Source organism: Episyrphus balteatus, chromosome 3 (genome assembly GCF_945859705.1).
Source record: "Episyrphus balteatus chromosome 3, idEpiBalt1.1, whole genome shotgun sequence".
Classification (NCBI taxonomy): Eukaryota; Metazoa; Arthropoda; class Insecta; order Diptera; family Syrphidae; genus Episyrphus; species Episyrphus balteatus.
The window spans coordinates 102,472,847-102,488,773 of NC_079136.1; the positions used below are offsets into that span (position 1 = coordinate 102,472,847).

At 30.7% G+C, this 15,927-nt stretch overlaps 1 protein-coding gene across 20 annotated transcripts in view; it reads left to right on the forward strand.

The window, feature by feature from the left end:
- LOC129913228 (regulating synaptic membrane exocytosis protein 2) overlaps nucleotides 1-15,927 on the forward strand; it is a 202,312-nt gene that overhangs the window by 53,851 nt on the left and 132,534 nt on the right. For all 20 annotated transcript variants that reach the window (XR_008772010.1, XR_008772009.1, XM_055991790.1 and 17 more), the window contains one exon: nucleotides 4,449-5,073. Coding sequence is in view for 18 of the 20 variants with exons in the window: in XM_055991790.1 (XP_055847765.1) it covers nucleotides 4,449-5,073 (625 nt within the window). In the remaining 2 variants the exon portion in view is untranslated. The remainder of the gene's footprint in view (nucleotides 1-4,448; nucleotides 5,074-15,927) is intronic.

Below are 15,927 nucleotides of genomic sequence, written 5' to 3' on the forward strand. Positions count from 1 at the left end.
TTGTGGATCTTTTTATTTCCTTCATTCTTTACATTATTGGGTTTTGGATTTGACAGACCGTTTTTAATCTGTAAGCAAAAAACTTCAAAAAAAAATTGCAATTTTTTGTATAGAGACAAAGGTACCTACTAATACAGGGTAATTTGCATAAGGTGTAATAAAATGACAGGCCCATTAATTGCTTAAAGGGCTGCTAATTTTTACAAAAAAAGATAATGGCAGGTGAAAAATAAGCGATTCTTAAAATATTTAGTTAAAATGGCGCTTTTGCATAATTTGAGCGTTTAAACCAGCAATAGAGATATTATATTAATAGTTGATCTTATGATTACTGTTAACAAAAAAAAGTTATTTGGTTTTTTAGAAAGAAAAACCAGAAACTATGTGTTTTTTTTTAATGAGAAGACATGTTTGAGATACACTTGAGGGCGTCTGGCAGGGGAAAGTCTGAAAAGAAACTGGCTTAAACTTTAATTTTCTAATATTTGTTACCATCATGCGGTTATACCTAACAGAAAATAAGTTATTGAGTTTTTTAAAGAAAAATGCACTTCAAAATGCTTTAAAGCGGTCTGGCGGGAGGAAAGCTGAAAAAAAACTTCTGGTACCCACATTTTTGAAATCAGGGGATTTTTTAAGATTTGTTGGTGTATCATTTATTCGGTTATACCTAGCGATACGCCAAAAGTTGATTTTTGACTGGCCTTTGGATGCGTCTGGCAGAGGGAAGGCTGAAAAATAGATGGCTTAAACTTACGCCAAATGCCAAAAGTTGATTTTTGACTGCACTTTGGATGCGTCTTTCAGAGGGAAGGCTGAAAAATAGCTGGCTTAAACTTATGTTTTCTAGACCTGGAATAGACATAGAATATTAACTTGTTACCATCATACGGTTATACCTAACAGAAAATAAGTTATTGGGTTTTTTATTAGAAAAATGCACTTCAAAATGCTTTAAAGCGGTCTGGTGGGGGGGAAAGCTGAAAAAAAACTTCTGGTACCCACAGTTTTGGAATCAGGGGATTTTTTATGATTTTTTAGTGTATCATTTATTCGGTTATACCAAAACGCCAAAAGTTGATTTTTTGCTGCACTTTGGATGCGTCTGGCAAGGGAAAGCTGAAAAAGATCTCTGCCAGACTTTTTGCGTTGACACACTCGAATTTCGGTTATACCAAAACTGCCAAAATACGCTGCCGGCTCTCGGTCTATAATATCTTTCGTTCTAATTTCAACTTTGAAAGTTTGTATACATTTTTGAAAACTGCAATAACACGGCAAGTTTTTAAAATAATAAACCTGTACCACACCATACAAATTTGTATCAGGGTTTTGCTCTGAAATAAAAGTATGAACTTGAGTTTTTATAAAATATGGAACTTTTAATTAATTTGCAGAAAATGGCGTAGGAAATAAAAAATATTTTGATTGATTAATTATTTCTTATTATTATTCAATGTTTTAGTGAAAGAATTGTAAAAACCAAAAATCAATTATGAGCGGAGGAAGCTAAATACTGTTGCAAAGTCGGGATTTTTCGAAATTTTACAAAAGCTGCATTAAATTTAAAACCGTAAGGATTTGAGATGAAAAAGTTACCAAATTCTGAGAGCCCTAAAGTTGGCTTATCAGCATATTTCGTTTGATCCATTTACTTATGTTCATATAAAATGAAAAACATTTGACTCTCAACATTTACATATAATGCCAGTCTCTAGAAACCAATAATGGTTCCGATATTATAACATTTATTTTGGCGTGTCAATTTTCTTAGAAATATTAAAAAAAAAAAACATTCAGATCTTGCCTGATGTTCTTATTTCATTTTTCTTCATATTTCATATTTATTTGTTAAATTTCTAACAGAAAAAAATACAATGGCCCTTAGTAATAGACCCAAATTTAGCAAAACTTTATTTTAACAAACAAAAAAAAAATTAGTGATAATAAAACATACATCTAATTTCGAAACTTAGAATTGGCTTAGAGTCAGTTCACCTACCTATAACTAAGTCGATTTTAAAATCATAAAATTTGTTTTAATTTGTAAGTGAGATGCATGTTTTTTTTCGAGCTTTCTCTATTGTTTGTCACTGAAGAGACTCGAAGTAATGTCTAAGTGACTTAGACTAAGCCTTGTCTTGAACCGAGTGATGCATCCTATAATCCGTATCGTCAAAAGTAGGGATCGCGTACACTAAAAATTTAGAACTAGAATTTAGGTAGACACAGTTTCTAAGACACAGTCTCTAAAATTGTGACCACTGTATTACCTTGTTTAAGTCTTCAGTTTTTTTCCCAAGTACCATTTTTAATAAAACATACATGTGAAAGGATGAATTGAAACCTAGAAAAAGAAGCTCATTTATGTACATCACTGCTCATTGAGGGACACCACTGCTAAGTGGAAGGAATACTGACATTTGGTTATTTGCAACAACTCCTTGATATCTCGACGATAATAGTATGATAAAATATGTTTCTTTGAAGATGAGGTATATTTAAATTTTTTCATCAGTTTTGTACATAAAATTTCGTGAATAGAAAAGTCTAGCAGTAAGCAGTATGAGGAAAGTTACATTGTTTTTATCCACATTTTCCCTTATTTCTTCGATAACTTTTATAATAACGGTCGTGCAGCTGAACTGTACGAAAACCGGATTTGTTTAGACATATGTACATTAGGGTGTCCGTTATTTCCCAAAGTGATGTTTTCGGGGGAGACACCCCCCAGATCGAAAGTTTAGGGCCTAAATAAATAAATTTTAATTTTTTTAATTTTCTTTTGAAATTTTTGCCGTTTTTATAATAAATAAATATTATTAAATACTTTACCCTTTCATGTTTGCAACTTTTTTGGTGTCATTTTTTAGGTGAATAATTTTTAAACAAAATTTAATAAAAATATTGTAAACATATCTTTTGTAGTTCGAGAAAAATAAATTTTAACGTATAAAAACGGCAAAAATTTCAAAAAAAATTTTAAAAAATTAAAATTTTTGATTTATACACAAATTTTTGAATGAAGTATTTGAAAAGAATTAAAAACCAATAAAACTGCATAAAATTATGTGATAGGTGAAAGCAAAAACAACGAAAACAGCTAATAATTTCAAAAACCGAAATAAAATATAAAAAAATTTTTTAACGGGAAATTTTGAATGTAATCTTTTACCAACCAGAATCAACAAACATTTTAAAAATAGATGATTTAACTCGAGAGAAAAAAAATTTTATGTATGAGTTAAAAATTTCCCATACAAATTTGTATGGGGAAAGTATTTTTTGCTAAATTCCCCTTATTTAGGCTTTAAACTTTCGATATGGGGGGTGTCTCCCCCGAAAACATCACTTTGGGAAATATCGGACACCCTAATGTACATGTATATATTTATTTTGTAACTCTAATCAAAGTGACTCCTCATCTGCGTATTCAGGGGGGTCATTCCGTAATTTTGAAAACGATAATCGAATCGATGATAATCGTTTTACAGTTTGAGAATCTTTAAAGCTATTTTAAGTCAATTCTGATTCAATATTTCCTAAATAAAAGTTTTCGTATCCTTAAAAGTCGTATTAGTCTAGGTGATTTATTAGTTGCCTCTTACTCGGGTGTCCGAGGTTCGATTCCCGAAATTGAAATCGTTTTTTTTTTATTTTCTCAATAATCGTCAATAAATAAACGATAGTTAAATAGGACTCGTTTTTGGAGAATTTATTCGCTTTAAGCTCTTTTCCAACTAGCAGGAAAATGTCCGGTCGTTAAAATAGTATTAAAAAGATCAATAATTACACTGCACAACAAGGTTTTGGATGAATAAAGTAAAAAAAACGTATTTTGTCTGTTTTTGAGGTTATGCTATGATGTGGGATACCTTATTTCAACATAATTTTTAACGGGTTCTATAAGAACTGTTTTTCTTCTTTGAAAATCTGTTTAAATCTTTCCGATATCTGTTTTATTATCCGAGATATCTTAAGTTTAGGTACGTGTGTTTTGGCTTATTTTATAAATAACGTTATTTCAAACTGCACTAACTTCAAATTAAAATATCTCGGAATATAAAAAAGATATCGCAAAGATTTAAACAGATTTTTAAAGAAGAAAATCAATTCTTATACAAACCTTCAAAAAGAGTGTTGACAAAAATTCCCTCACATTGCAGCATAACTTCAGAAACAGATGTTTTTGCATTTTCTAGCGGTAATATTTAAAAAACGGGTTCTGATAGAATATTTCTGAATTCGGATTCGAGATCAGCACATTGTATTGTTTGGTTTATTCATCATACAAAAACTTTAATTTTGTTGTGCAGTGTTATTGATCAATGTAACGCCTTTCAATATTCTTCTTTTTTGTATTTAGGTACTGATTTTAAAAATATTATTTTTGTTTGTTTTAAAACTCAAACATATTAATTTCTTTATATATCTTGATTTTCTTACAGGGTGAGATCGATGGGCTAATGCGACAACACCCCCATTTGGTGCATCCACGTCAGCAACAAATGATGCAACAACAGCAGCAACACCACCAGCATCCACAACAACATCAACAACAACAGCAAATGATGCGCCCGCCACATTCACAGCATGTTGATCCTAACTCCATGCAACATCCACATCAGCATCCTCAACAAATGATGCAACAACGTCCACAACGACATCCACACCAACAGCAGCATCACCAGCAACTCCAACAACAACAACAGCAACCATATAATCCGCCAAACACACAATTGCAAGGAGCTCCAATACAACAGCAACATCATCAATTGCCTCAAACGCCCCAAAGCCAACATCATCAACAACAGCAACAACAACTAGAACCGCAAAACCCGGCTTCACTGGGGTCCTATTTGAGGCCTGTTGTAGGTGGTGCTGGTGCTGGTGCTGGGGGAATGGGCGGAAATGGAGGGCAATACCATCAACTAGGAGACACGATCCAAAATAAACAAAAAAGACCGCTTGGCAGTGGACAAGAATATGAACCAAGTCAACACCAATCGTTTAGCAGTTCTGAGGAGGAAATTCACGGAGTGCATCCGATTCATTCTCAGCTTGATTACGATGGTAAGTTGACAAAGTTTCCAATTTTATTTAATGTCGGAGCGCTGTATCTTTTTTTTTTTGTTTTTTTTTTTTAATTTTGGTTTGTTTTATCTTTTAATAGTCTTTTTCTACTAAAATTTATTTTTCAATACAATTTTTTAATTCCTCTACATAATAAGCACACATAAATTTCAATTGAAATGAAACAGACAATAATAAATTCAGGATTGCTTCGGGAGTGAGATGTTGAACACGTGTTAGGCGAAGGCAAAAAATTGTTAATATTTTATATAAACTTTTTTATATAAACATTTTATATCAGGGTTTTTATATGTGAACACCGTAGAAACGTCAATGTATGCCTTTATACTATATCTATTTATGTTTTGAGTACCTACAAAACTTGAAACAACAACTGCTGGTGAATCTTACGCTATTTTGCTAAAAGTCACAAAAAGAAAACAAATTTCAAAAATATGAGAAAAAAAATCATTTTAAAAAATGTGGATATACCTACAGAATATTCGTCACCCTATTCCGAGCCTTATTTGTGCTTGAATTTGAAAATGTTTAGACTTTTTCTTAAACCATTACACATTATTAAATATTATAAGGTTGTGGAGTTTATGATCTCATTTCTTTTTTAATGTGATGGAAAATAATTTTCCATTATATACACAAATTATGTGTAGGCATTTTAAGTTGATAACGTTTATAATAAAGTTGATATCAGACGATTTATACACAAATAATTGTGTGAATTGATGAACACAAATGTCATAAAAAGATAGTGAAACAAATTATAACTGTAAATTTCATCGGCGTAAAGCAAAATTGTTCTAAATCCACTTTTTACCGAAAATGAGTTAATAATGCAGTTTTACTAATTTGAGGGTGATCTTTCCGAATTTGAAAACCGTTTTTGTCAAAAAATTTCATTCCACAGATAATATAATTTAATGGGACATAGAACAATAAATACAGGGAAGTAGCCTTCTGAAAATGAGCCCGTTTATTCTTGATTGTTGTAAGTCCCATCATATTTTGTTCTAAGTCCACTTTTTATTTAAGGAAAAAACGTACTTGTATATGAATTGTTCTATCTCCAATTTTGGGTTTTTAGTTTTAAAAAATATTTAAAAATAGTATGCACCTGCTAATGAGGTAAACTTGTATATTTTATTCAAGAGAAAAGAACAAACTTTATAAAAAATTTTTGCTTTAAACCAATTTGAAACTTAAAAATCGTGTCCTGTAAAATTAACTTTTTGTGACTTAGAACCATTTTGCTTTACGCATTTAATTCACAACTACAAATAACATTTGTTTTGAATGTTTAAAGAAATTTCTTGGCACATACACTGAGGGGAAAACCAACTTAAAATCAACAAAAATCATTTTAGTTGAACTATTTTTCGGAATTATTTTGCGTTGAAACAAATAATTTTAAAAATAAAGTAGAAGAGGCGGTGTTAGTTTAAGGTGGTTTTTAATCAAAAACGGTGTCCACAAAAAATAACCGCTTAAGTGAGTAAAGTAAAAAATTAAGAGTGGTCCTATGATGCCAATTTCCAATTGTAAGTCTACATCTTCTTAATTTTTTAACTATGAAAAAAAATCATAGATTAAGACCCTCTAGATGTCTAGATCGAGTTAAGATTGAGGTGTTGTTGAGGTAAATTAAAAAATGCGGAGCATTATTGTAACACTAAATTTTTGTGTTGCGGTTATTGGTTGTGGCCAGAGGATACATAAATCCAAGTTTCTTCAATTAAATAATCATTTGTATCAAAAAAAAAAACAAAACCGAATTCCATGGATCGAAACTGGGTTTTATGGTTTTCGCATACATTCTATTGCCGGAACTGGACGAAATTAAAATGGGACCACACTACAGGCACCAGCGTTCTTTCTACTAGAAAAAGAATTATCAAAATTGGTTCACTCAGTCCAAAGTTATGAGGTAACAAAAAAAAACTACAGACGAATACCTCCTCCTTTTTGGAAGTCGGTAAGAAAAGAACAGCAATTTAAAATGAAAGAAAATAACTGTCGCTGGGAATCGATACTACAACACTTGGATCACTAGCGCTTTACCTATTGGAAATTAGTTAATTTAATTTTTGTGTGATAAACTCTTTCAACTTTAATTTAACGATAAGTTTTTTCCAACACTGAATCAATGTTGATCATACTACATTTTAGGTTGCGATTTTTTCCTCAGTGTACGAATGAAATTAGTTTATGCTCACAAATCGTCTGATAGTAGCTAAATTGACACACTTCAGTATTTTTTAGTATCCATTCATTTCATTCAAATAAGTCTGAACATTTTAAAACCTTTTGACTCATTTTCTTCTTCTCATTTTTTCGAAATCCTTTGTTTGAAAATCTATTTTTCAAATACTAAGGGTATTCACGTAACGAGATAATTTTCTACTTTGCAGAAAAATAGAAAATTCCGCAAAAGGTTTAAATGAACACCCCAGCAGAAAATAATTGCGTAAACAAGGGAAACAAACAGCTGTTTGTTAAACGTCAAATTGAACTTACAAAATTTGTTTAATTAAAAAAATTAAGTCAAGCTAATTTTGCAAATACTATGCAACAAAAAAAAATGTAGTTTGCTCAAATAAAATAATATTCTCTTTTCAATATTAACATATTTTATTTGTGGTTATCTGAATAATAAGACATAAATCGCTTTCAAAAAGATATTCCAGATACGGGGATCCCAGATAGCCTATCCGATAGGTGATTGAACACACCCAAAGTTTATCAGATTTTATTTTCTACGGTTTCTGCTTCAAATGTGTGAAATAAAATTCTATGATTTGCGGAATATTTTTCCCATACAAATTTTGACAGCTCATTTCTACCGATAGAAAATTCTACGGTTTCTATGGGTTTTCCGCGTTTACGTGAATACCCCTACTATTCATTAGAAGTCTTTTATGTCAAAACTAAACAATAGATTTTCAATTTTGAAATATTTTTTTTTTAATTCTACCAAAGTACCTATTGTTTTTCTCTCTCTTTTTTAGGTAGAGCCTTTTTTTATTTTCAATTTTAAGTCTCTTTTTAGAAAATTGCAACTCTCGCCTCAATAGAGCCAAGCACACCCACTCCCCAATTCAATTTTTTTGCTCCGAGGCTTTATACACAACTTAAATTTCACGCTTAACCATTTTCACAAATAGTTTGAATCAACATGAAGAAGTAGCGAATATTTTAAAATCGCGGTATCCCTATGATGTTTTTGATAACGCAACTCTGTCAATGCGCAAGATAATCGAAAAAAAATAATTACCTATTGTGTTTTTTGATACACTCATGGGCGTTTTTTGATACACTCATGGGCGTGAACTATCGAAGAATTTGAACAATCAAATAATCATTCATCTACTCAGTTTGCTACCGAATAAAAACGATCTAATAATAATTATTGACTAAATTCATGCCGTTTTTACTATTTTTATTAAATTTTTACTTTTACTAATAATTCCACTCACGCTGGCCACTATAAATAGGAATAAAATAAAAGTAAACGTTTATGAAACCAACTGATGGTATTTAAATTAACAAACTCATACCTTTTACTTTAATAACTTCATATAAATAAGTATAATTTTTTGTATATGCGTTCTAAAAGTTTCCAAAGCAAGCATTACTTTAAAAACCCTAGAACCTAGATTAAATTGTATTGCCGGTGGAAGCGCATTTTTACTCCAAATTGATATATATTATTTTTTCGAACTTTCTAGGGTTCAGAAGTCATGTTGGAGAACACGCCATATCAAATTTTGGTGTAAAACTGTGAATTTATATTCTTCTCCATCAAAGGAACCTAACTGCATCAAAAAATCGTGTACTTCCATTAACTTTGATAAAATTTCTGTTAAATTAGACTGAAATAACTTTTTTCGTACTACCTAGGGGTCAGGGGTCATTTTCGGGGATACGCCATATCAAATTTTGGTGTAAAACTGTGGTTTTATATTCTCCTCCATCAAAGGAACCTAACTGCATCAAAAAATCTTGTACTTAAATTAACTTTGATAAAATGTCTAGATTGATCGGGCTATTTAAGCAACTTGAACTCTAAGAGCAAGTCCGTGCGACCCAGTCGTGCATTTTATTTTTTATAATAATGAGAGTTTCTACAAAAAATAATAAACTTAATGAATAAATACTTTATTTTAATTAGATTATTTTATATGTTTTTTATTGGTTTTAAGAGAGTCAAACACTAAAGGGGCGGTCTTGCTCACTTTCGCTATTTCATCTTAATAAAAGGAGTACAACATTTTGATCCTTCTTTCATACTCTACCACCAATTTTCAAATAGTTATCGATACCTTTCTGATTGTTGTTCGCGATTCCTTTGTACATGATAGTCAAAATATTTTGCTGATCGTTTTATTAGACCAATGCACAGTGTGTCGAGCCCATACAAAAGTTTATCATAAATACTTGCAGCTAAGTTTTTGGAGTTTTAATATCTTTTTTTGTGTTTTTATGGCAGGAATACAAAAAAAAATTACAAATTAACAAATTAAACAACCTATTACTTTTTTTTTTAGTATAATTTATGAAATTAACATTTATTGAAGAAGCCATTTGTGAGCAAAATTAATTTTTTTTTTGTTATATAAACAAAAATATACTGTTGGTAAGGTTTTTGTTGTGCTGAACTCGAATCCGAAGTCAGAAAAATTCTATCATATCACGTTTTTGAAATATTCCAGTTAGAAAATCTGAAATGTCGTTTTTTAATAGTTTTTGAGGTTATGTTCTTGAACGTGGTGATTTATTTTAAATAAATTTATGACAGTTTCTAAAAGAACTAAATGTTTTCTTTTAAAGCCCGTTTAAATCTTTCCAATATCTTTTTTCTACTTTGAGAAATCTTAGGTTGAAGTCAACTTGTTTTGTTTATCTATACAAAAAAATCGTATGTTTATTTGCGTTTCATAGCAAATCTCGAATAGTTTTCTGTCAATCGCTTTCAAATTTTGAAATAACGTTTAATTTGCATTTTCGTAAATTTTTATATCGGCGAGGTTGGTAAATACGCTATAATACACAGTAGAGCGTGGCCGGGTCAAGTAATTATATTAAAAATTTAGTATGCAGAAAAATATAATTTGTTTCTTGTTGAAAACAATATTTAAAATATTTTTAATTACATAAACAGCTTTTTGTTACTTGTGTATGGCTAAAAATTAGTAAAAACATCGATTTTTTCATTTTTGTGATCCCCTTGAAGATGTTTCTCAAAAAATGAATTATTTTGAGTACTTGACTCGTAGCACATTAATGTGAATATCTCTGGTAATCGCAAACAGAAGCAGACCAAACTTTTCCAATATTAAGTATAGGCCTAAGGCAAAATAATATAAAAAAATTATCGATATGATTTTATATGTTTTTTTTTAAATTAAGTTTAAAAATTAATTTTTTTTTTTTTTGATTTTAAAAACTCATATATAATTTTATAAATTTAATTTTTTTTGTTATACGTTTTACAACAACACTCAAATAAACAAAATAACATTAACAAAATTTTTCAAACAATTACCAAACGTAAAAAAAAAACCCTAAAAGATTCCCATAAATTCCTTAAAATATTTTCGATTTCCGAGGTACCTACTCATGTTTCGGAATTCGGAGCTTATTTTGAATACATAACCTGGGTTATTTTCTAAGATAAATATGTTTTCATATGAGTTGACACTTCTAAATTATATTTTAATAGCAAAAATATTTATTTTTAACAAAAAATAAGTGATTTATCATAAGGGGACGACACACTGTGCAATGTTAAGAATAATCTAGAAATCATGAATCCATATAAGTAAAAATGTTTAATTTGGTGTAATTTTAGTTGCAATAACACATATGCAACACAGAAAAGCTTTTGTATCTTCCCTTTCGGATGAAATCCAAAGTGTTTATTGAGTAGATAAGTACTACCAACCATGTTCATTAAATTTAATGCTTTTATCACAAAGTTCACAATTTGGCTCCCAAAACAGCTCAGATTAGTTTTTAATTATAAATATTTGCAGCAAAAAAAAAAAAATAACTACACCTTTTAAATAACCAACCACAACTAAGGATGAATGAAAAAAATGTCTATTGAGTTTTAAAATTAATAATAAATCATATATTTTCTTTAAATTATTTAGGTAACATTGATATTCCACTCCAACAGACATAATCTTTTATTTTTCGACAAAAGATCACAGAAAATAATATACTGGAAATCATTATTTTTATAATTATTGGTACCTACCCTTTGATTTCGCTCTTTGAAACTACTTTATTTCTATCGAATTGCATAGATTTCTACCCTTAAAAATAAAAAGATATGTTTAAAAAAATGTAATAAATTAAAGATTGCACACTATTTCCGCTCGTTTTCGTTCTAGAAATCATTTTTTCGATATTATCAATGCTAGTTCGAAGCTTTGGTACATGTATTCTCGCACCCACCCTGCCAAAAAATAACATTGCATAAATATCACAACCATTTCTACTGGCTAAATGCCAATTATTTGTATTCGTATAAATGTATAGGTATCCTATATAGCAGTCAATGAGATTGAAGTTTAAAAAAAAAAAACTAGACTAGCTACATTGTGTACATAAGTCGCCCTTAATGCAACAAAATTTCTTAAGCAATTAGTAAGGGGTGGACGTTGGGCGATGGTCTAAGGAGTACCTACCATGGCTGATATTGAGTGCAAAAGGAAGGAATATTTTTATTACTATTTGTTTAAACGAAACTTCATTTTGTCCCGTTTTATTTTCAAAATTTTAGTTTGTTAGTTTGTTGACTTCCAAAAAAGAGATAGTTATCAATTGGGCTGTAAAGATTTTTTTTTATGTTTGTTACCTCGTAACGTTGGACTGGGTGAACTAATTTTGATAATTCTTTTTGTGTTCAAAAACTGGTTCCTGCAGTGTGTCCCTATTTGATCCATGAGAAAACCATAAATTCCAGTTTCGATCCATGCAAGTCGGTTTACTTTTTTTGATAAAAATGATTATGTTTTTTTTTTTTTTGCTCTATCAAACCACTAAAATAATAAGTGAAGTTGATTTCACTCAGCGTTGATCTTAATGAACATGGATGAACGCTTAAAAATCCTAAAGAAGCTTGTAAAAAATAGTGTGTCTACACATGAACACGCGATTGAAGTTATACTTCTCACTTACAGAAATTCACTTATGTAGTACGTTCATACCATAACCATTATATTTCTATAGTACTACCAATCGAAAAAAATTTTTTGGCGACATCTTTTGGTAGGTCTGAATTTCAATTTCCTGCAAAAGTTTAAAATTTAAAATAAACTGGCCATGCAAAACAGAAAATTCTACTTCATGAGAGTATTTTAGGAATATATATACAATGCCATAACAAAACTGTTTTACAATTATGAGCACTAGATGGTGCTACTTGTTGACCCCTTTGACATTTCTTTTTCAAAAAGTAAATTTTAATTTTCTGGCCAGTTCGAACGGCACTTCGGCAACTTCAACAGGAAAATGTTTTCCTAAAAATAACTGGGGTTTGTATATGTATGCTGGATTTGAATCCAGAGTCTATGGCGTGAGAGTCTATTGCTGCACTAACCATTGTGCAATCGCTTCTCGCAAAAATTTGATCATTTTGATGTAACAAAAAACGTTACTTTCATCTAACATGAGCAGCTGCAGCTTTGAAGTAGATGACATTGAAACTTTTTTGTGTATATATGAACTAGTTTCATTTTGTTATTTGTAAAACAAGAATTTCATCGCATACTAAACGAAAGAGTCAATGTTTCATAGTTTTCATTTCCTGTCAGATTGCTCGTGATTTTTTTTCCTCCCTCCGAACAACAGCATTAACTATTGAATATTGTTTGAAACATAGCGATGTCCACATGATAACTACTTCTACTACTCTTTGAAGAATATCTACTCTTCTTTGCCGAAAAGCAATCAGTGGTAATCAGCATAAATTTTGCCTACAAGCATTCTAAACTGTATCTACACTACATATGCCGTGGGTCCTTTTCTTTGCACTCAACGCCTGCTGCTTGGAGTCGTCTTCCATTTTTGTTTCTATAATTGAGAACATTATTCGGGACAAGCGCCAACACATAAAAAACTAGGTCCTTGCGTTATGTTATTGCAGTTTCAAGTTTCAACGCCTTCGTTTAGTACAGTTTTTTTGTCGTTGTTGTTCGGGTATATGTGTGTGGGCACGTCCTTTGGGCTTGTAACCTAATTGCTTGAGATCCTTTGAACATGATTTTTATTTTTTTTTTCTTCTGGTTCTGAACTTTAATGAGGAAAAAAATATTGATGCAATGACATCCTAGTTTAGTTCGTTATATTCCTTGGAAAATGTATACAAATGAGGTCAACTGGTAAAATGCTTATCCTGCAATATTTATCATTATCCTTTCTGTTCATTTTTCAGTCATTGTTCAAAATGGCACTTGTGTTGCATGCTTTTATAGTAAATCTTTGGCAAAAAAAGGACGTAAATCCTGTATCAAACAACAGTTGATCATAATATATAAACGCATCAAGGATAAATCACCAAAATGCAAAAACAAATATAAGTGCAGTAAAGTGGGCTTTTGGCGCGTTATAGTCCTGAAAGTGACATATTAGCAGCAGTTTCTGTATTAGATACAAGGATTTGGGTGATTCTTTTATTATATTTTTATTTTGTGGGGCAAAACAAAAGAAAATCTGCAGTTGCCACATGGGAATAAAAAATATTGCTGACTATAAAGTGTTGTGCCAAACATAATGTCGTCAACTCTTAAAATATATATAATAGCAATATAGATACACTACCTATGCATAAACATATCTACAAGATAACAGTTATAAGGCTATAGATTTTTTTTTTTATAGTAAAATTTTTTTGCTAGAGTATAGATTTGCAGCTGCAGTAAAATGCACTTATCAAAACAATGACTCCATTTTCTATGAATAGGAAACAAGGAATATAATGGTGTAGAAGGGATACAAGCTGGTTGTCTTAAATAAAGCCTTTTTATTCTTAGGGAATACAACCGATAAAGGCTCTTAAATATTGCATTGTTTAAAAGAAATAACAGTAGTTTTAGTTGTATTTTTGTTTTTAGTGGTGAATCGTAATTTGTAAGTGCTGAGTTTATAAAATCGTTTATTTAATCGTGTAGCGCTCACATTTAATATTTGAACTTACTATCGGATACAAATTTCTAAGAGTTTAAGCCTACCTACGGTTAGATTTCTTAACATTAGAACATTTTTTCGCCACTTACCTTCAAAAATACATAATATTCTAGAGAACAAAATTTTTTGATCTTTTACTGATAAAAGTTTAATATCTAATTACATGAATTAACATTATCAACTGGCACCATTTCTGGTGTGGGGACATAGCTCCACAGGTCATAAGTCTATCACGGACTCATGTATATCCCACCTTAGTGTGTTCTAACTCCATTATTCGAATATGGACTTGTGTCCCACCTCTGAGACATATGTCCACAAAATAAATAAGTGTGGGAATGCAGTTACCAAAAAGAAACAAGGGCCAAAAAGACCTTAAAAGTTGCAGTTTCGTACGAACTCGGTCAACGGCCTTCCTTTTTTGCTAAAGAAATGTATTTTTGTAGTAAAAATTTACGAGTGATTCCCCTGACTGAAAATAAAACCTTACTGATTTTTCAATCGTCAGTTAGACTATCAGAGGAATAAATTTCAATAAAAAAAAACTTTTATTGAAATTTTGTCCTTAGTTTAATAAATGAATAGCTGATTTTGGATTCTAAATTTGGAACACAAATCGTTTTACTGAAGATGTTCAAATTTCTTTCATTTGTCAATTTTTATTTCAATACTCACCTCTAACCTCAAATGTCCAACGGCAGTAGTTAATTTCACTGACAAGGCTTTCCACTGATGTTATTTTTTCAATGATAGCTAAAACTGACTTGTAAAACACAAATTCAATGATTTGTTTCAATGATGAACTCCGACGCTACCTATAACTGGCCTCTAATAGACCGAGAGCCCACAGCAAATTTTGGGAGTGGTATGATAACCAAAATGTGAATATGCAAGAATGGACAGAAATAACATCCGAAACAACTGAAAAATTGGAATGGTCAATGCCAAGACGATTGAAAGTCGTAATTGCTTCCAAAGGTTATGCCACAAAATATAAAAGCCTACTTTTTTGACTGATTAAAACAGGGTACGAATACAAAATTGACCTAGTATTACTATAGTTTTTTCTTTTATTTGCATTTCTCATGGAAAATGAATGTTATCAACTATAAAAACTCCACAAAATATATCAACCATGTACGTACTTAAAATGCACATGGTTATTATTTTTGTATCTGAAGTCATTTTGGATTAGGAGCGCATTCAATTTTTTTATTGAAGGGGTACGAATATGAAATTGATTCACTGTACATATATCCGTTCTAATAGCGAATTCAAAAATTTGGCAGCTTTAAATCGTTGACGTATAATGCTTTTCGGGAGATTAAATACCTATAGCGAGTTTTCCAATTAATGTGAAAAGGCTAAATTAACACAAATTCACATTCTGAATATAAACACTGATAGGTACTCTTACATTTAACCTAGATTCAGATCCAAGAGACGTTCGCAATCCTCAATAGGTATTTTTAGTGGATTATGTCCCAAAAGGCCTGGTGTAACAATTCTTTAATGCTGCATCCGAAATTATCTGACTCACAATTTTTTTCATATCCCAAGCATTTGACTCCTCGTTGACGGAACTATAATAAAAATGATTATCATAAAATGTTCATGGATGAAGAAAAAGAGTAAACTATTCCA